The sequence below is a fragment of the Solanum lycopersicum genome, chromosome 5 (genome assembly GCF_036512215.1).
Source record: "Solanum lycopersicum chromosome 5, SLM_r2.1".
NCBI lineage: Eukaryota > Viridiplantae > Streptophyta > Magnoliopsida > Solanales > Solanaceae > Solanum > Solanum lycopersicum.
Window position 1 is genome coordinate 6,238,107 of NC_090804.1, and position 21,428 is coordinate 6,259,534.

The window sequence follows — 21,428 nt, forward strand, 5'->3', positions numbered from 1 at the left end:
TACATTGCATGTCAATTTTGTTGACAATTTACCATCGTTTTCAATGGGTTTAACTCAAGATTTTGGAGTTGATGTAGGGTCTATGGTAAAATCAAAACAAGTTCAACATGAACAAACAATGAAAGAATTGAGATCAAAGAAAAGATATGACCGTACGGCAGTTCAAGAAGTTATTAACAATGCTAAAGCTAAAATTGTACAAGGAGGAAGAAAGAAGAAAGCAGTAAACATTGATTCAGAGAAAAATGCAAGTGAAGTTGACGGATTTGAAGAACATCATAATCATGAGGTAGCGGCTTAAAACACAATTTTAGATACAATTTTTTTGTTACTTAGATGTCAATATACAAAAAATTAAAGTAAATTTATATTCACGTAATTGTATATAGTATATTGAATGTTTAGTACACACATGTTTTAGTTATATATTTGTATATGTGTCTATAAATTTGATTACTTTATACATACTTTAAGTTATGTATAATGAATAATATACTAAGTCTTAATAGTGGTAGTAGCAGATTGTATATTAAAGGCTCATTATTATTTTTGTTTTTGTATATATATACAAAAAAGTAATTGGACTTAGTTATACAGATGAAAAAATTTCATATATGTTTATAATTTATATATTTTATTAGTTATATACAAATTATTGAAGTTAGTATATATTAAGTTTATATACATATACAAAATTGTAATTTGTATATTTTAGTAGTTATATACAAATTATTGAAGTTAGTATATATTAAATTTATATATTATTGGCGTATATACAAAGTCATTTAGAGTTGTATATATTGCCATGTTTAACTACTATATTCATGTACATATATTAATATACAAAAAAGTAAGTTTGTAGACATATACAAAAAATTAATCTGTACATGACTTTTTTTAAAATTGACTATTTTTGTATATATTATACAATCAAATTACTGAATTGATTTTACAGTGATATTATTTTTAATATACAAATACTATATAAAAAAAAAGTATATAACTGTATCAAAAGCAAAACACTTACTTTATGGCTATATATAATTATCACCAACGATTACCTGTATTCGCTTACACTGATCTTCTTTATAATATAAAAATACTACATTAACAAAAAGTATATAATTGTATAGTACGAAATTTCTGCTTAAAATAATCATATTTTGAAATTAGTTTTTCAAAAAAAGTAAAATAAATTATGACACCACAATAACGAATGCACATAAATCAAAATTTGTAAATCCGATAGAACATTGTATAATTATTGCAATATTAAACATGGATTTTCATCCAATGAACACTTACCTGAATTCGATTACAAAGAAAAAATAAAAAAAATTAATGAACTGCTGTTTCATAAACAGCAAAAACAAGTTTATCTTTTGTTTCAATTGCTGTATAATTCTTATTTTTTGATTTTTTTTTTTGAATTTGAACGTTTACCTTAAAAAGGGGACGTTACCTTAAATTATGGCATTATCTATATTTATTGTTGGCATATTTAATGCTTCAGTTACAAATCACTTTTTAAAATAAAATTGTATAAATAAAAAACAAAAGAAACCTTATATACAAAATTAAAGATACCTAAAATAACTAAACTATACCCATAGAATGTAATTAGGTAAACTATACCCATATAATGTTATTTAATCAAATAAGTTTGCCATATATGAAATTTTCCCAAATTCATATTCATATTCAATCCATATGTTAGAGTAAATTTCACATATAGTAAATACAAAAATCATATTACTATGTTATAGCTATAATTTGTATAATTGCGTTCCATAGCAAACATAAATATGTATATTTCGCTATACATATATCAAAGAAAATAGTTGTATAATCTGTTTCTATTTCGGTATACATATACAAAGATCAATTGTGTAATTTGCGTTTGTATAAAGCGAGAAAGATAGAAAGACAAATGAGAACTAGACATAAAAATATTTGTATTATATAATTATAAGCGTATTCAGACGAAGATATATGTAATTGTATGTATATATACAATTTTCTCTAACTTTATACAAACAGAAACACAAATTATACATTCTCTTGTATAAACGAGGGAAATCATGGTGAGCGAGATCTAAGAAAGTGGCGAATAGATCTGGATGAGTTGAACGAAAATATATGTATATATATACAATTTTATTTCGCTTTATACAAATAAAAATGCATTTTATACATTTGCGTTTGTATTTAAGCGAAAGAGGTGAAGGAGAGAATGAGAATGGCGAGCGAAATTCAACGGGATAGAGGCGAAATAGCAACAATATATGTATAGCATTTAATTTAAATTCATAATTTGCTAACATAAATAAACTATGAATAAAATATGAATTAATCTAGTGAGTTAAACTTTTGACTTTTATTCGCTCAAAATTCATCTTAAAAAAGTTATGTCTATATACCCTTCTTATTTATTTTTAACTAGATTTATGCATTTTACACCTTAAGTTTTTAAGAAAAATCAAAGGTATGAATTAAAACTCATTTATTCAAAAATATGACTAGTGATTTGACTAAAGAAGTTGTATTTCTTAGTAATTTTATTTGCCAGATTAAAGATAAGAAATCTTTATACAATAAAATAACATACATACGGAAGGTAGGATGAATTGTATTTAAATACAAGTACACTACTTTTTCCTTCACAATAACCCAAAACTTAACAATAGCAGCTATTTTGACCTCAATCTATAGAGCTACTAATGCAACTGGCTTCTAACATTAACACTCCTACTGTCATGATACTTGGCTTTGAACCTCCTGAATAGCTGTGAAAGGGGCTTCTTACGACACGATCAACTCGACTCAAGGTCTGGCTAATAGAAGTTGCTTACGTTCCTGGTAGCGAAGGAAAGGAGCTGAAAGTCACTTGACTGTAAGGCGAGAGGGCTGATGGCTTTATGTTCATCACTCTTGATACACAGTGGATACACTTCATTTCCCTTCCTTTGAGTTGATAACTGCTGGATTACCGAAAGCGAAGATGACTGGACTAAGGATATTGCGGGTGAGGGATAACAGAAGTGTAACATCCTAATCAAGACTCTTGTTTAGTTTATTGTTGCTGCTCAAGTCTCTTGATCAAATCAGCTTTTTCTTCCTCTGGCAAATCGTTGAATATGAATACTGATTTGTCTCCTATATCATCCTGAAATATAATATCCGCGGAAGTGGATTAGATCTTGTCACTGGGGATCCTGAAATATGCTACTTTTGTTAAATTTGAGAAAATACAGATATAGAGCGCAATAACAAAGCAAATGGATGAGGTCTTACCTTTATAGGCTGAGTGAACTTCCTCCCAGCAAAGACCACAAACAGTGCCAACCATGTGCTCAATAGGGTAATCTTTACTCCGTCATCCATAATACCAGTCTGGAATCCAGAAGATAGTCTAGTTTGGATCATTATAATATACATGAAACGAAACAACTTCAACAGGAAAATATAATGTCAATTTCTTGGGTGGACAAATAGAACTATGAAGTGAAATTCTAACAGTTCCAAATTTCAATAGTTTTGTTAACTTTTGAAAGCCTAGTCAAACAATCTGAGTGCTGTAGAAAAAGAAGTTCTGATTGGAGCATCTCGAGATCTTCAGGTTGTCATTTTCGGACGATGAAGGATTGATGTTTCAATTGTAAGGTTGGAGAAGTATATTTCAGGTTTATAACTAAATAACTCTGCATAGAATGAAACTTTAGGACTAGCAGCATAGTCGCAAATGTTACCAGGTGCCCCAGTAGGAGGGAAGGAATGACAAATGTCAGAAGACCGGCTTCCAACTTTCCATAGCAAAGTCCTGTTCCAAGATAACAAAAATAAACTCAGAGATCCTTAAATGAACGGAGACCGGAGTGTTCTACAGAAAGTGGAAGTTAAGAGAAGTATAATTTGTTAGATATGAATTATCTATCATAACCGAAAATGATAACTACAGCTAAGGGACAATCAGTAAGTTCCTTTATTCTGAAAATCAGTATACATTTTGTTACATCTCCAAAACCTCAACTTGCAAACAAAAATTACTATCTCTACTAGCCAAATGTGGTATCTAAAATGAGTTCCCATTTGATAATACTGTGATGTGGTAGGTGAAATTGTAACTGCATGTTTATAAAGATGTAACTGGAACCTAACCTTCCTTGAACACAAGTCCTGTCAATGATGCAAATAGTGGTCCGACAAACCAAACAGCTATTGGATTCTCGATAACATATTGAACTAGATTCATGCCAGCTGGGTGAGCAAGGGTAGAATATGTTGCCAATGATCCGATAGCACCGAGGAACCATAAAGCTTGAAGAGAGCGTTTAATTTCAGTCACATAAATGTGAATAAGAAATAATGACAGGCCAAGTCCACACGATCCAATTGCATAAAACAAATCAAGGTTTTTCTCAATCAAGTTACTCGTAACTGAATCATTGGGAAGCAAAGCCACAGAAGACGCAAGAACGAATGAAGCAGCCGCAGTTACTAATCCTGATCTGTACAAAATTACCTGCAAAGTTGATAACATTAACTTTGCATCATCGAGAGTTCGCCATCTTGATTGTTGCAAGAAGAAAATTTTTGTTTTATCTAACAAAATTCATTCAGGCAGGGGACATAGTAACAAAGACAAAACTGAAAAGAATTAATGAACATGAAGGGAGAATCTTTTGTTCATTAACATTGTCAAAAAGAATGCAAACCGATTTCAGTGTATTAGATTGCTAATATTAGCATCCTTCCTTTAGAAATATAGTAAGCATAAATATATTATTGTAGGAGCACAAAGTGCCAGAAACCTTCAATTAAATTTAAGCTATGCTGCATACATTTCTCTTCAACAGTGTTGTGCAACGAATTCAAATGCAACATCTCTAGGTTAAACTAATATATAAACAGCATGGCACAACAGGGTGGAGTTGGTTTTACCTCTCGAATATCAGAGTCTTCGATTGTCCAAGGGCCATAAACGCCTTGATAAATTGTAGGTTGGATCGTCTGGGACTGTGTCTCTGGCTGAGAGCCTTCTCCCAGAGCCCTGCACTTGCAGTCAAAATTGGACGATATTAGGGGTTTGCATTTGCCTAGCTGAAATTTAGACCGCGCTTTTCTAGTAGGAGGCGAGATGCTAAGTGAAAGTGAAATGTATGCTGATGCCGATGCTGTTACTGAATTCATGCTCCCTGGCTAGCTGTTGTCGATCAATGAACTCAAAAACTGTTTCCCCTTGTTCATCTACTCCTGTTAAACCCACAAGTCAAGTAAATGAGAATGTGTAAATGTTATGCATAAGACAAACGAATTCTACATTTACAAAAATATATCCACAAGAACAAAATCTTACAGCCATACTTAGCATCAGGAATGACTACCCATTCCTCAATCCAATAAATCAAAAAGTGATAGCAAAGGAAAACACAACAACAACTTACGCTGTATAATCCCACAAGTGGAGTATTTTGTGTACGCAGACCTTACCCGAGAGGCTATTTTGAAAATGAAACTTAGTTATATTACTAAAAACAACGCAAAACAGTAGTGAAGAAATTTCATGTCATTAAATGAGGACTATACCTTTGTATTTCCTCCTCCTTTTATGCCTAAAAAATACAAAAAATTAAACACCTTGACCATTTTTGTAGCTTAATCCTTGTTATACACCGATTCTTTCAGCCAAAGTTTTGAACAACGCATAATCTAAAAATTTACTTTAAAAAATGACTTCATTCAGGAAATTTATCAAACACATAGGATACAAATAGTTTAATCATAAGAGTCAATAATATCCAATTCTTAGCTAATAGAAGAGAACTCACCTGAAAAATTAGCTAATAGAAAAGGACTCACCGGAAAAATTAGCTAATAGAAAATGACTCACCGGAAAAATCATGGCTAAAATTGGACAATTTTGGTCGATGAACAAGAATGCAAAGGCTGGTAGTGGTGGATACACGTGGAACTGATCCAACAAGGTTTTTGTTGATACTACTAGAATATTCCCTACGGTTAAGCAAATTTAAGATAATCATAAAATCACTATTTTATATAAATATTATTTAAGATAATCGTACCACAACTTTATAAATTAGTTACATGGTTTGATTTCGAGTTTATGTAATTAATCACGTTTATATATGTATTATTTGTTAAAATATACAAATGCATATGTATAATATACAATTATTCAACCATCATATACAATTCACATCTCTCCCACTCTTTTCCCTCTCTCGCTCTCCTCTCTCGTCTCTCTCACAATCTCGCTCGCCTCTCTTCTCCCTCTTGCTATCTCACTTGTCATATATACAAATTCATATGTATAAGACATATTATTATTTAACCAATATACATATACAATTCAAATTTCTCTCATTCTGTCCTCTCTCGCTCGTCTCTCTCTCAATCTCGCTCGTCTCTCTCCTGCCTCTCTCAATCTCGCTAATTTAGTGGCTATACGTCAAAGTTTCCTTTTAAAAAATCAATACTTTGTATTAAGGGGAAAGACTCAAATATGTCATTGAACTTTCAGAAAAGACACATTTATTCCATCAGTTAAAAGTTTGACTCATTTATATCATTACTATTTAAAAAAAGGCTCATTCATGCCATTATTTTTTAATAATGATTTTGCAAAATCATTCACGTGATCAATTATAATTCGGTCACGTCATAAATTTTTTTAATAAAGAAAATTTTTAAAAAATTAATTCAATTTTTATTCAGAATTTTAATTTGTTTATTTTAAAAAATTTATGACGTGGCCAATTATAATTCGGCCACGTCATCAATTTTTTAAACAAAAAAAAATCTAGTTCAATTTTTTTTCTTCATAATTATGATTTTTTTATTTAAAAAATTGATGACATAGCCGAATTACAATTGGCCACGTGTCAAAATGGTTTTGCAAAATCACTGTTAAAAAATAATGGCATGAATTAACCTTTTCTTGAACGGTAATGACATAGATGAGTCAAACTTTAAACGGATGACATAAATAAGTTTTTTCTAAAAATTCAATGGCATATTTGAGTTTTTTTATTCTTGTATTAATAATAATAATAATTATAATATATTGTTTGGTATTACCTTGCGTCTCTAATTTCACCCCCTTTTCTATTGAAACCGTCAATAAGGTGAATACTTGGTTGTTTATGCGATTATTAGTAATGAAGATTGGTTTGCGAGTATTAATATAATACTAAAGAGATTATTGTTATAGATAATTACATACCTTAAACGAGTAGTTTTCATCTTTAGATATTTCATTCTGTGTAGAATAATGTATTTATTTTTACATAATTTATATAAATATTTTTTAAGATAATCGTAAAATCACTATTTTATAATTCTAAGTCGATTCTTTTCAATGCATTCAATCAAACACTATGTTCGTAAAAAAAAGTCAGGTGCTGAATCGAGAAAAGACACATGAAGGAAGTGGCAGCTCAGGTTTGACTTAATGACACTGAATATATTCTCAACGGTGATGAAAAGAAATAACCTTGTTCCAAGACATTCCAAGTTCACTACACTTATACATCCACAAGCCCGCCTAGCTCTAGAGCGTCGAGATTTGACATCGGACCATACCTAAATATGATAAGCATGAAGCCCAACCACTATCGAAAGATTCGCGATACTCCTCCTCCAAAAATTGCATAACAATTGCAGACGTGAGTCAAGGAGAGTCTACGTGAAGGTTGTGTTCTACAAAAGTTGCTCTATTAAGCTTTGTCATTCATTGTTTTGTTCATTATCAACAACATCAAACTTGCCCGATGCCGCAACCAAATTCTAGTACCAGACCTCGAGGTGTTTCTATTCAATTACTTTACTGTTTAATTTCATTTTATATTACACTCGTTATTCATTCATATTGATTAAAACAAGTTATTTTCTCCCTAAATTACGCATTCTCGGTCATCTCAGTCTGTATATACTCGAGTCACGTCAATAAATTTAAATTTACCATTTTTATCTCAAGCGAAATTTTATGCAGAGATTAGTTATTCGAATACATAACTAAAACACAATCCCTAAAGATCAAAACAAAAGAATTCACATGTACCCGGGAACGACGTCGTAATAATGAGCTGAGTACGTAGGGTTGGCGTGAGCTCTACTGTATTGGCAATTTCACCTGAAAGTTCCCATTTCCAAACCCTAACCTCCGTTTCTGTGCGAAGTAGAAGCAGTGAGAAAGAGAAAAATGGCAATTTCAGGAGATTTTAGGGTCTCCGCTACATTGGTTCCATACCCAAAGAATCCACTTCGGACCTCTTTACCTCCTTCAAAGGTTTGACTTTTCATAGATTAACAAATTCATGTTTTTTATACGATTTTAAGTGAATTGTTTGTTGGGAATTTGTTAAGTTGTTAACTTTATGGGAATGTTAGCTTCATCCAATCATTTCGCCAAATCTAAGAGATTGTGTTACTGTAATTTTTGAGGAAATTTCTATAGCTTTTCTTGGGTACCTTTTTTTAAAATTTGGTGATATGGGTCTACATTTGTTTACAAGTAGTTGTGATTTGTGAATGAAGTGAGCATCATGAGGTTTCAGATTGAAATCCCAGCAGAAATGAAAAAAACTAGGTGATTTCTTCTCATTTGTTCTAGCATGGGTGGATAGAGTTACTTGGATTCCTGTTGCTGTTGGGAGGTGTACAATGTACTCTTTTATAGTCAAAGATTCGTTTTTTTCTCCTCGGTTTTGAATGTAGAGTTCTAAGATTGAGAAACTTTCAGAATTGGAGGGCTTAAGTGCTAGGTGTCTTGTGTTTTTTAAAAGATGAGTAAGTGCTTGGTAACTATGTGAATTAGCTGTTTCCACCTACTGCTGATTAAGCTAAGTGGGAAAAGTAGCTAGGGCTAGTATGGACTATGGTTGATGGAGTTTGGAAATAGGTGAGAAGCATCATCTGAGTAATGTCTAGCTTATTGATCAGGGCTCTATTTAAGGATGTGTTTGGAGCTTCTGGGACTTGTTAGGTGAAGGATTTTCTTGCTAATTCTCTTTTGGCATGCGTGAACAGGAGTTGATCAACAGTGAAGGCAGGGATCATGAGTCCCAATGCCTTTGCTTGAGGTCTATATGTACACACACACACATGTTGAAACTTTTTTAGAAGTATTTTTACAGTCAATTGAGCATATTTTGTTACAAAAAAAAAGTAGTGAGCTTAGAGGTACTCCACACCCCTGGCTTATGATTCTGGACCTGCTTTTGTGACGGAAGCTTGGGTAATGGTCCCATGTTGTTGGTGTGTGTGTATTAGGAAAGTTCCTGTATGGTTATTGATGACTAAATTAATTTAGTTTTTTTTCCCGCTTTAAATAAGAGTTGATGGACATAATCTTAATCACCACTTTTCTTCTGGCTTACTTCATTTACATGTGAAGAAAATGAACTTAGGGTCTATGCGACCTCAAAAGCTAGCTATGAGATGAGGATTGTGCTAGACTGTGTACGGAGAAAACATACCATTCCCTCAAATATGGGACGGCTCCACCCCCATGCTCATACACACCCACCCACCCACCAACCCAGACCGAACTGGACATTTGGTGTGTAGAGAACATAACATGGGCGTCCATTGGGTAAACTAAGAACAGTGATGAGTTTGGTTGTGATGAACCTTGGGCTTAATTCAACATGAAAAGGTACCTCATGAGGTAAGGATTGTCCAAGACTATGTGAGGAGATAACAACCCATTAACTCAGGCTCAACCAATGTTCTAGTGGAAGAGAGTGTTTCCCACTGAATTGCTTGGACATTCACTACACTTTTTCCTTCTTTCTTGAGATGATGGCTTTTCTGTTAGGACTTAGGACACAGTAAAGTTTTCAAAATTATCTCAATGCATTGATTCGTTTGAGCTTATGTTGTTTGGAACTTTGGTTGTTTTTTCCCTTAACAGTTAACATTTTCTACGTGAATTTGGTGCCTTAACTCCGACTAATTTACATCTGCTCATGTTAGCATAGCACTAATTTACACCTGTTCATGTTAGCATAGCCACATTTTTTTAGTAATTTGATTTATAGGCATGTAGTTATTGCACAGATGGTAATGCCATTGGTGCATAGCCTTTCCAAAAACATGCACCATTGACATTATCAGACTTAAATATGTACTTGTGGTCTTGTTGCTTGAGACCTCTTCAATAACGCCTAATATGGTTCCTATAATTGCAATGAGGACTGAGTGGTTGACACTTCTAATACCGAATATTTGTGTCGCGGCATATTAGAGAAGCTGGCTAGGTCCTATTTAAAAGAAAAGGCTAGACTAATTGGTGCCTACTTGGTCTTCGTCTCTTTTGCCGAGATGGTTGAATTAGTTAACTGGGCCCTAAATGTGATTCACAGTTCAACTGGTCTTCTTCATTCTGCCTGGTACCAGGTCGATATGTGCTCAAAAGTTGCTTCCTTGATTTCTAGTTTTAGTTCAATTTTGTCTTCCTTTTTTCCCTCTTTGGATCTTAGAGCCTAGCTAAATGTGAGATGTTGTGTCCAAGCTGGATCAGATGTGCTCAAGGTGTAAAATATTCATGGTCATACATTTGCATCAATTGGGTCCATGTGTGCGTCTCTGTAAAAAGTACTTTGAACTCTTAACTCATCAGTGGATATGCTTGTGCAATATGTTTATTCATTGATTCACCTGGATTTATCGTTTGCTTCAAATGCTGAACTATATTTTTTTTCCTTGATAGATGAAGAAGCAATAAAATGGTTATGTTTACTTATTCCCCAACGAAAAACTTTTGCCGATATCCTTTTAAGTGCGTTCTCTATATCTTTTGAATCCTAGCACTTTCAAAGATTGGGTTATTGGTAAACCATGCTTGAATGTAGATTTTTAATATTTGCATCTCTACTTGTGCTTTTTACTAAAGCTGTGTCAGAAAAATTGTAAGCATTGGGAAATAATGGTTCCTACAAGCTGTGCAATATGTAGGAAAGCGTGTGCGTCCTAGCATCTTGTAAACAATTTCATAAAATGTGCCTAAATTTTTGTGTTGTGTTTTCCCATTGTTTGTATCATGACCACAATGAAAGATAATTTTCTTTCACATTGCAGGTAGATTTTAGTGCCTTTCTTAATGGTGGATCTAGTTCCTCTGAGGTGTTGCCCAAATGGTCTCGTCTATCATCTGATAGCCATAGCTTCCGATGCCACTCAAGAAAGCCTCTTGGGATTCTTGGAGACTATAAAGTAGCAGCAAGTTCCATCAGCCAGGAATTTGATAATTTACTCCTCAATGCTATCAGCATGAGCTTTTTTGAGCGCCTAAGCTTGGCTTGGAAGATAATGTTTCCACCATCCCCTTCGGCAAGTAATTCTGCTGCTAATGTTGCTAAGCAACGCCTGAGGATGATTCTCTTCTCTGATAGATGTGCTGTCAGTGATGAGGCCAAACAGAAGATTGTAAGCAACGTCGTTAGTGCTCTCTCTGATTTTGTGGAAATAGAATCGCAGGAGAAAGTACAGCTGAGCGTCTCAACGGATCCAGACCTAGGGACAATCTACTCTGTCACAGTGCCAGTCAGACGGGTGAGATCAGAATACCAGGTAGAGGATCCAACTGGGACAATAACAAATGTTGAGTACAAAGACACTGGAGATAATTCTGGTTCAGTTGATGTCAAGTTCGACTTTTACATTCCAGACGAGAATTTCAATGACTATGGTATGTGAAACCTGTACATGCCTTTGCCTAACCGGAAAGTGGGTTGAAATGTCTTGTTTGTCTGGCATTTGATAAATTCTTTTCACCTTTTTAAACATACTTAGTAGGTGTTACGATCAACTTAGACTGCTGTAAATACCTGAAAATCCCTTTTGGGAGTGTTCGATGAATTTGCTAGTATTGGTTACAATCCAAGACACTTTTGTAACAATTCGTTATATGTAACCATTGTTTTTAGGCAAGTGTGTATCTTCAATGCATTTTTTTTGTGTTTGTAAAAGAGTATTTCTGTTTGCAGGAAAGATATATCGGAAAAAGTTGGTTATCGAGATGAGATAGATAAGGATATATCACCTTCTATATGAGATATAAAATGGTTTTCGGGATTAATCAATATTCATAACCAAATGCAAAGATAATACATTTTTGGTTGGTATTTTTCTTATTATACATAGAGAAAGCTAAAGAAGCATTACCTATATTGTATACTAATTTATCTTAAAAAAACAAATCGTTAGACTAATTCGATTTATTTGTTGCAATTTTCTTATTTAGAACTACTATTATTCTATCGCAATAATAGAAGTCCAGTTTTACTTTGGATGAGATTTAAGTAGTGAAATCATACGTACCTTGATATTTAACTTAATGCATTATAATTGGGAGATAAATACGACTTTTTCGAAAGAACATGAGAAAATATTGTTACTACTCCCTTCATTTCAAATTAAATGAGTTGTTGAGATATTTTTTCATTTTTCAAATTAAATTAGTTGTTCAGTTTTCAAGAAATTTATTGAGTTGTTGAGACATTTTTTCATTTTTCAAATTAATTAGTTGTTCAGTTTTCAAGAGTATTTTTAGAGTGTTATTTCAATTTTAATCTTCACTAGTTAATATTGAAATTAATGATTAATTAATATTTGAGGAAAGGATCAAAATAGTCTCTCTTCTTTGGGTTAAGGCTCAAAGTGGTTCTTGAGTTTTCACACGGAGGACTAATAGTTTTTCATGTTTGCAATATTGGTGCACTTTTGGTTTTTCTTCAAAATTTTACCTATTTTTTTGCATTGATTTATCCATAACCTATGTATGGGATGTTCAATCTTCATTTTATATATTTAGTAGAAATAACAACTCCATATCGAAGAATGTTAGAAGAAAAAAATTTGTTTTGTTTAGTAGAAATTTTATAGCAGGTAAAGTTCAGATGTTCATCACGATAATTTCACGCGCAATAGTATAATTTTTTCTTTTTCTATAAAGTCATATGTTAAGATGTTCTTAGTTTAGTTGCAGTAATATTTCTAGTGAACAAAACAAGATTTTTTTCTTATCACCTTCTCTCAGATAGAGTTATTATTTCTATTAAATATATAAAAAGACGACTGGACATTCCTTATATAAAATTTTGAACAAAATAAATGTTAAAAAATAGGCAAAAAGTTTTAGGATAGGACCAAAAGGACATCAATGTTGCAAAGATGAGAGAGTATTAGTGCTCCATGTGAAAACTCAAGACTGTAAGTCTTAACGTAAAGTTGAGAGATTATTTTGAGTCTCTCCTCATTAATATTTAGTTATTTTAATCATAAATTTAACGATAAGAATAAAAACTAAATGATTTAACAAAAAATATTAGACATGCATAAAAGAAAAAAACACACACGAAATTTTGGCAGTAATTAGGCGGGAAATAGTTGAAGGTTTTCTGAAGATCTCTAATGGCTTCGAGCTTTCGTCTTCCCTAGCATTTCACTGTGCTTTTCTCTGCTGTCTTCAGAACTCTGCGTTTACTTCAAATCGAAGTGTTGTTCTTCAGAGGGAAATCAGTCTCCATATATTTTCCCCATTTTTAGGGTTCACAGCTCAGAAATAGTTTTTTTTTCATTGTTTGACTTCACTATGAATACTTTTTCTCTGAATTTGGCTGACCCAATTCGGGACGCAATTTCAAGGATACGATTTGCTCCACATTCGAACAATCTGCTTATTTCTTCTTGGGATTCTGTAAGTAAATCCCCTTACTCTGTATAGAATATTCGCCTCAATTTTATACTAGTTGGGTTTCGCTCTATTATCGAACTCTAGTTCATTTAAATGTAATGCAAAAACTTGATCTGCAGAGTCTACGATTATACGATGTTGATAGCTCTAAGCTTCGAATGGAAGCTCCTGGGGAAGCTGAGCTCCTCGATTGCTGTTTTGAGAATGAGAGGGTGTGCTTTAGTGCTGCTACTGATGGTTCAGTTAACAGGTTTTTGCTCTTGTTAAATGTTATCTTATCAACTCCCCGGCGACCCTGCACTTAGAGCATAGCATGAAGTAAAGCGGAAAACTTTTCATGTGAGAAAAGAAGAAGGAAAAGATGAAGCTTTATACACTGAGCTTAGAGCTAGAAGTAGTTTTCTCATGTTTCCTGTACAATGTCTGGGGAATGCATTGAATTTCTTATTATCGCAACCTCAATGTCTTTCTTTTTGGATTGTTGTTCTTTCTAGGTATGATTTGGATTCAGGTATTAAAGTCTCATTGGGAAATCATGATGATTCAGCAACCTGTGTTGAGTATTCTGCTGAAACATGTAATATATTGAGAACTCTGGAAATTCAATAAGACAACTTCTTAACTTATTCATTAAATATTGCTTCAGAAAAAGACATAACTCGTATTATTCAGAGCAATAGATTTTTGTAAATTTCAAAGCTAATGGGTTTTCCATAAGCTAATGGCTGTACTAAGCACAAGAATTCTATTAATATGTATTCCTAAAGTAGAGGATCTATTAATTAGTTTCTAAGTTGGACAACTTGATTTATTTGGATATATGTTCAACATAATGCCAAAATGGGAGGACCAAAAATTCACTGATTTGCTCACATGTTTAGTGCTCTAAAGGGTACAGATATCGACTCAAGTTTCTCTCCTTAAATATATTATTTTTTATTTGTAGGTCAAATAATTACTGCTGGTTGGGATAAAAAGATAAATTTTTGGGATGCTCGTTCAACACAATCTCATGGATGCTTGAGAAGCTTTGTTTCAGTGGTGGAGTCAATGTCACTATCTGGATTAAATTTGATGGTTGCTGCTGGGTCCTCAGTTAATTTATATGACATACGAAGTTTTAAGACATCAGTTCACACGAAAGGCGTGAAAGTAAAATGTATACGGCCAATTTTTAATCCTAAAGGTACTCTTACCCAAATTCTAATATCAATTATGTTGTGTTTCCAAGGTCCCCTCACACCCCTTCACCCCCACTGAACTAAAAAGAACGAAAGAACAAAAGGGTTAAGTGTCTTCTCGAAAGTTGAAGAATAGTTCTATTGAAAGATCTTTATTATGCATGTAAGTACTTCATTGTAAAGTGGATTCCCTAATCTGTCTAGCAAACAAGGACAAACAAATCTCTGTTAGAAATTGCTACAACCTGTTAAGAAAGCAATCAGGTTAATGGGAGACTTCTTAGCAATGAAAGATGTTATGGAAGACTTAGGCTCCTGTTAAAGTAAGCATACTTTGGGTGGGTTGAAACATGGGGGCATGTTTAATACTGAGTTATCTGCAAAAGAGGTTTGTATTATGTAATAGATGCTACTTGTGTCAAGAAGATCAAGAAACTGTTGAGCACCTGTTTATCCACTGCAGAGTTGCCAATAATGCTGGGAGTTATTTCTAAGTGTCTGTGGTATTACATAGTGATGTCTCAGAATATGAGAGGTTTACAAAGTTGGCAATAACAGGTTACTCACAAGGAGAGCAAGAAGATATAGTGTACTATGCCATTGTGCATTTTCTGGACAATATGGCTGGAAAGGAACAAGGCCTATTTTAAAGGGCGTAAATTTCAGATTTCTAGAGTTGAAGCTAGCTTTTTGCAGAATTTGTTCTTCTGGTGTGGAAGTAGTTCAATAGGCAGTTTGATCCAATTAATGGATTTTCTGGATTTGTTAGGAAGGAAAGTCTAGTATCTGTATTTCTCTCTGAAGCTTTAAGGTGTTTTTGTAATCTTTTAGTACCTTCTTGGTACCTTTAGTAGAACTTTTTCCCTTATTAAAGAAGTACTTCACTACAAATGATATAGTTAATGACTAACTTGAGGTGAGATTAAGCCTTGAAAGTAGGTAAAAAATAGGTTCTTCTCTTCGCCCAACTTAAGTGGCGCTTTGATTTAATATTTATGTCTATCTATCCCTCCAATGGTGCCTTTTTCCATTTGAGCCTATTCTTTATTAGCACTTTGAGCTTAAAGCCCCAATGGATGTCCGCTTCTCTTTTTCTTTCTTCTGCTTTTTGCCTTTGATAACATGACCACAGAAGCGCACCGTAAAAAGAAAAGACTGCAGAGGGGTACAATTATGTTGGTTTTTTGTCTTCTCCATTATCCATCTTATATTGTCTAGACAACAGGCAAAAATAGTTCTTTATCACATGTTTTTATCTCCTGTTTATATTTTATCATACCTAGTTTCAATTTCCTTCTGGACAACCTCTTTGTGCAGGATTTGTTGTTGGATCAATTGATGGGCGAGTTATTCTGGAGTACATCTCCAAATCCAGCTCACATGAGGGGTCAGTAAAAGTTTATAGTACCCTTTTTTTGTTTGAAAAGTATGAAAGTTTGTTGTATATCAGACTACTGTATGGTGATTCCATCCAGATTGATCAATTCACTATGTAAGAGATGTAAGTAGAAGTTTTATGCTGTTACTTGAACAGAATAAATCATTATTGCTAAAGAACTTAGAAGAAATGGAAAAGTTTGAAAGGGCCTCTTGTTAGATCTTTATATCAGTCAACAGTAGGCCAACAGAAGATGAAATTGGCTTCTTAACTTTAATTTAGATCAAAAGAAGCACCTGAGGAAAATCAAATCTCTGATTAAACAAAAAGAAAGATTGACAATTTTTCATTGCAAATTGTAAAATCTAGTAAAAATAGTAGGATTTGTCTTCTCTGAGCCATGTATCTTTTGGTATAAAACTTCATATTTCATAATTTTTTTACACTCTTCTCCATTTTGGTTTATGGTTAGCATTGCATGTTGGTGAACCTATAACTTCTCTTTTAAGCGACAGATTCAGACATTCTGTAGAAAAATTAAATCGTTCAGCAACTGAAATTTCTCAGTATATGGTTACTATGGATTTCTTATCCTAAAAAATCTCCTTCTTGGATGTGTTAACTAATTATGTTTCTACTTTTGTAGGTACGCATTTAGATGTCACCCAAAGGTTAAAGATGGAAGGCGTCATGTTGTAACAGTTAATGACATTGCATTTAACCCATCGTATGTGATTTTCCAGTTTCAGCCTTCTGTTATTGTTATAATAGAAGTTATATTCATAGTAACTTTTCTTTTCCCAGCATTATTGGTTCATTTGTTACTGGTGACAATGATGGCTATGCCACCTTGTGGGATGCTCGAGGAAAGAAACGGATATTTGAGGTACTCTTGTTCGTTTGTCAAGCAAGATATTGCATAAGTTCTCCCAAAAGTGATAAAATACAGTTATGAACTAGTGATTGCAGTTTTGATATCACTTGGTTGACGTCATGGTTTTGAAAGAAATCTTGTGCTTCTGAATAAACAAATCTCTTCATTTATATGAGTAACATGCCAAAGTAAAACTTGCCAGTTAATGTCTATAAAATCCACTTATATCGCACATTCCTCTTTAAACTATTGCTTCTGTTTATTTTCCATTTGAGATTTGCTGTAAAGCTATTTGCTTGTTTCAACCAATTTATGGATCTCAGTCAATTTGTACGATGTTTCCCTCTTTAGATGTCAAGATACCCCAACAGTGTCGTCTCTCTATCATATAGCCATGATGGATTACTTTTAGCAGTCGCATCCAGTTATTCATACCAAGAAGCTAACGAAAAGTAAGGCAAACTTGTTTCTTTCATCTTCTTATTATCATGTGAAAATTGGGTATGTTCTTCGTCATCCTCCCTTTTAATAACCCCTTTAATTTGTTCAACTGCCTTTAACAGAGAAGTGCCACCTCAGATATTTATACATGAAATAGGTAACTGTGATCTCACGCCACCTTCTTCAGGAGCTTCAAACAAAAAATGACTGCTAATACACAACTCAGATTATAGTCTTTCCTTGTGTAAGTCATCTTGTTTACGAGATACTGTACTTATCATCCCCTTATAATATTTGGTCTCTGACCATAAATTCTGCTCCCCCTCGTTATTTTCTATTTAAAGCTAGCTCTTAAACAGCAAAATCTGCTGGTACCTGTGTACAAGTTGGCGTTTCCTCGCACACCTTCTGTGATGGCTATTTGATTCTGACTGATATTACGAGGAAAGGACTCAACACAAACTTGGGCGCTCTGGAGTGTAGAATTTCCACTGATGTAAACATAATGCCCAGTTGATGTATCGGTGTCTAGCATATCGTTTGCTGAGTGGAAATGTATTTCGAAATTTAAGTTCTGCTCATACCAAAATCTCTTTTGAATTGATTGATTTGAGCCTAGTTTTATTCAAATTGATTTATTTCAGATGGAGCTTTATATGTTTCAGCTCCTCACATGTGTAATGTGAAGTAACTTCAAGAATGAGATGTTTTCTTCTTTTGCTTATTTCTTTGATTAAAGCCTTTTTCTTTTTCTTGTATTTTTTCTAATGCATAGTATTTGTCATGTTAAAGAACAATTAAGCTACCAGTGTTGATTATTCTTTGAAACATGTACGATAGTAGTAACTTTAAAAATTTAATATGCTGTAAACATATCCTTTAAATATTACCTGGAGGAGATACACATAAATTCATATATTTTCAGAGCAATGATTATTTATTTTCTAATGATGTTTGGTATTTGTACTAAGCACACCCAACCTGTTGTAAGTATTTTTGATTAATCACCAAATTTTTAGATAGTAATACTACATAAGGTTGTCCCCCAGATCAAGTGGTAAGAGCATAACACGTGATGTGTGGATTAGACACATGTCATAAGTAAGTGAAGAAGGGTAGACAAACGGGTTTGTTATCCATTTTTTTTACTTGTAATCCAATTTCTCACACTACAAGGGAGAATCTTGAAACGCAAAATGAATGAAATGATACAAACCAAAAAATTAAGGGAAAAATGCATAAGTTGCCATCTAAACTTGTCCCGAAAAAAAAATACATAAATTGTCACCTAAACTTGTTACAATGTTTATTGTCAAGCATTACAAGTGTTGACCTGAGTTGTAATCTTTGTTTTTCATCTGTTCTTTATTTGTAGGCCCTAATTAAATAAATATTAACTACCCTCCCTAGTGACACTTCAACTGTTGATTCCTACTAACTTTGTCTACTGACACTCCAACTGATTGATTCCTCCAAACTTATCTTTTCACATTTGCAACTATATATTGACTCCTCAATAGTTGTAGTTCATCAATAAAACACACATCTTTTTCGATTTGCTTCTGCTATAGCCTATAGCGGAAGATGAGAAATTGGAACTTTATTGTGTTTCTCTGTCTTGCTTTCGTATTGAGAGTTGAATCCTTCAAGTTTCATAGGATTGATCAACACGTTGAAAGGATCTCCGGAAGTGCTGGTGATGTGTTGGAGGATGATCCTACAGGTAGGTTGAAAGTTTTTGTATATGAGCTTCCAAGCAAATATAACAAGAAAACTGTGCAGAGGGACTCGCGATGCCTCAGTCATATGTTTGCTGCTGAGATATATATGCATCAGTTTCTGTTATCCAGTCCTGTTCGAACACTTGATCCAGAGGAAGCAGATTGGTTTTACACTCCAGTTTACACAACTTGTGAGTACTTGACACCACATGGTCATCCTTTACCTTTCAACTCACCACGTATGATGAGAAGCGCGATTCAGCTTATTGCTTCTAGCTGGCCATACTGGAACAGGACACAAGGGGGTGATCATTTCTTCATTGTACCACATGATTTTGGTGCATGTTTCCATTTTCAAGAAGAGAAAGCTATTGGAAGAGGTATTCTTCCGTTGCTCCATCGTGCTACCTTGGTTCAAACTTTTGGACAACGGAATCATGTTTGTTTGAAGGAAGGATCGATAACTATTCCTCCGTATGCTCCTCCACAGAAAATTCAGTCTCATTTGATCTCTCCTGATACACCAAGATCCATATTTGTCTATTTCCGTGGCTTGTTTTATGACAAAAGAAATGATCCTAAAGGCGGGTACTATGCAAGAGGCGCTCGAGCAGCAGTGTGGGAGAACTTTAAGGACAATCCACTCTTTGATATTTCTACAGATCATCCAACTACATACTACGAAGACATGCAACGAGCTATCTTTTGCTTGTGCCCTCTCGGATGGGCTCCATGGAGTCCTAGATTGGTTGAAGCTGTTGTATTCGGATGCATCCCCGTTATAATAGCAGATGACATTGTCTTGCCATTTGCTGACGCGATCCCATGGGAGGATATAGGATTGTTCGTAGCGGAGAAGGATGTTCCATATTTGGATAACATTCTTACTTCTGTTCCACCACAAGAAATACTGAGGAAGCAGAGATTGCTTGCCAATCCTTCAATGAAGCAGGCTATGTTATTTCTACAACCTGCTCAACCAGGTGATGCTTTCCACCAAATCTTGAATGGACTTGCTCGTAAATTACCCAATCATCACAAGACCATATACGGAGACAACAACGTCTTAAACTGGACTGCTGGTCCAGTTGCTGATCTAAAACCTTGGTAGGATCAAGCTGAACCTCAAGGTTTACTCATTTTTCGCCCTTGATTTGTTGACTTCCAACGTGATAGAATATGATAGAATTGATAATTCATGTTTTGATGATAAACAAGAAGCGCAAAGAACAGTAGCAAATGTACGCAGCAAAAGAAGCCAAGCTAGAGTCCAAGATCGAGTAAAATGGAGTTATTTGTCAAAGCCAAAAATAATATATTAAAGTTACAAGTTGATACAAATAAGAAAAACCTTAAATATATTATTAAAAAAGGAAGTTGTATATAATAAGGATTGTATTTTAAAAAGGAATCCTTGTTTGACAATAACTTCCTTACCTTATCTGATAAGGAGTGTACAAGGCAAAAGAAACTCTATAAGAAGAGCACGATGCAGATGAAGAATACCACGACTTCACGCAGAGAACAAGGGAGAATTATTCATCAAATTGAAGTCTTCAAGGTTGATAGGATTGCTACGTTTAAAACATTCTTGAGTGAGAAGGTTTTATCGTGTAGAACTATTTGTCTTGTTTTTGTTTTGATTGTAATTTACAGTTTGTTGTACAAAGGGTGGGTTTGACTCTTTGTAGGGTTGAGTGTTAGTAAGAGGTGTAATAAAAGGTGGGTTTGGCCTTTTGGAGAGATCGATTGGAGTCAATCGAGGGAGTAGTAGAGATAAGACTTTTGATTATTGAGTTGTAATCACAAAATCTTATAGTTGAATTAATAAAACGAGGTTTTTCCTTTCTTGAGTGAGGAAGGTTTTTAATTCAATAAGTGTTTGTGTCTTTACTTAAAAGCAACTTACAAGAACCTGGTTCTTGGTCTGGGGTAAGGTTTCTTCAATTGGTATCAGAGCAGGTCTTTTCGATAAAAGATTCACACCTTGAAAAGATTCAATGGCAGCACCACCTACCCCACAAGAGGGAGCTTCACAAACACGACCCCCACTGTTCAATGGCAAATATTATGGATGGTGGAAAAATCGTATGATGGACCATCTTATTGGCGAAAA

General features: G+C 33.9%; 4 protein-coding genes across 8 annotated transcripts; 3 read left to right on the plus strand and 1 right to left on the minus strand.

Moving 5' to 3' along the window:
- Window positions 1-2,526: 2,526 nt before the first annotated feature.
- LOC101252876 (uncharacterized) lies at window positions 2,527-6,035 on the minus strand. Of its 3 annotated transcripts, none has more exons than XM_004239037.5 (6): window positions 5,891-6,035; window positions 4,942-5,253; window positions 4,159-4,522; window positions 3,750-3,820; window positions 3,295-3,393; window positions 2,527-3,166 (listed from the first exon to the last, which is right to left on the minus strand). In XM_004239037.5, the coding sequence occupies exons 2-6, from the start codon at window positions 5,188-5,190 to the stop codon at window positions 3,074-3,076; spliced, it is 876 nt and encodes a 291-aa protein (XP_004239085.2). In that variant the 5' UTR covers window positions 5,191-5,253; window positions 5,891-6,035; the 3' UTR covers window positions 2,527-3,073. The 3 variants fall into 3 exon arrangements, with proteins under 3 accessions (XP_004239085.2, XP_025886864.2, XP_010320893.2); XM_026031079.2 differs by having other exon boundaries at window positions 2,527-3,215; window positions 5,891-6,018; XM_010322591.4 differs by having other exon boundaries at window positions 5,829-5,963.
- A 1,887-nt stretch (window positions 6,036-7,922) lies between these two features.
- On the plus strand, window positions 7,923-11,952 carry LOC101253186 (cell division topological specificity factor homolog, chloroplastic). The gene is made up of 2 exons (XM_004239038.5): window positions 7,923-8,308; window positions 11,101-11,952. Exons 1-2 carry the CDS (start codon window positions 8,222-8,224, stop codon window positions 11,716-11,718), a joined length of 705 nt encoding a protein of 234 aa, XP_004239086.1. The 5' UTR covers window positions 7,923-8,221; the 3' UTR covers window positions 11,719-11,952.
- Window positions 11,953-11,976: 24 nt separating this feature from the next.
- LOC101265335 (mitotic checkpoint protein BUB3.3) lies at window positions 11,977-18,315 on the plus strand. Of its 3 annotated transcripts, none has more exons than XM_004239420.5 (10): window positions 11,977-13,720; window positions 13,837-13,967; window positions 14,212-14,294; window positions 14,664-14,903; window positions 16,216-16,285; window positions 16,923-17,003; window positions 17,081-17,162; window positions 17,502-17,602; window positions 17,714-17,835; window positions 17,936-18,315. In XM_004239420.5, the coding sequence occupies exons 1-9, from the start codon at window positions 13,616-13,618 to the stop codon at window positions 17,796-17,798; spliced, it is 978 nt and encodes a 325-aa protein (XP_004239468.2). In that variant the 5' UTR covers window positions 11,977-13,615; the 3' UTR covers window positions 17,799-17,835; window positions 17,936-18,315. The 3 variants fall into 3 exon arrangements, with proteins under 3 accessions (XP_004239468.2, XP_069153672.1, XP_010320894.2); XM_069297571.1 differs by having other exon boundaries at window positions 17,940-18,315; XM_010322592.4 differs by having other exon boundaries at window positions 17,951-18,315.
- Window positions 18,316-18,865: 550 nt separating this feature from the next.
- Window positions 18,866-21,158, plus strand: LOC101253484 (probable beta-1,4-xylosyltransferase IRX10L). The gene has a single exon (XM_004239039.5). The coding sequence runs from the start codon at window positions 19,176-19,178 to the stop codon at window positions 20,421-20,423; it is 1,248 nt and encodes a 415-aa protein (XP_004239087.2). The 5' UTR covers window positions 18,866-19,175; the 3' UTR covers window positions 20,424-21,158.
- The last annotated feature ends 270 nt before the right edge of the window (window positions 21,159-21,428 follow it).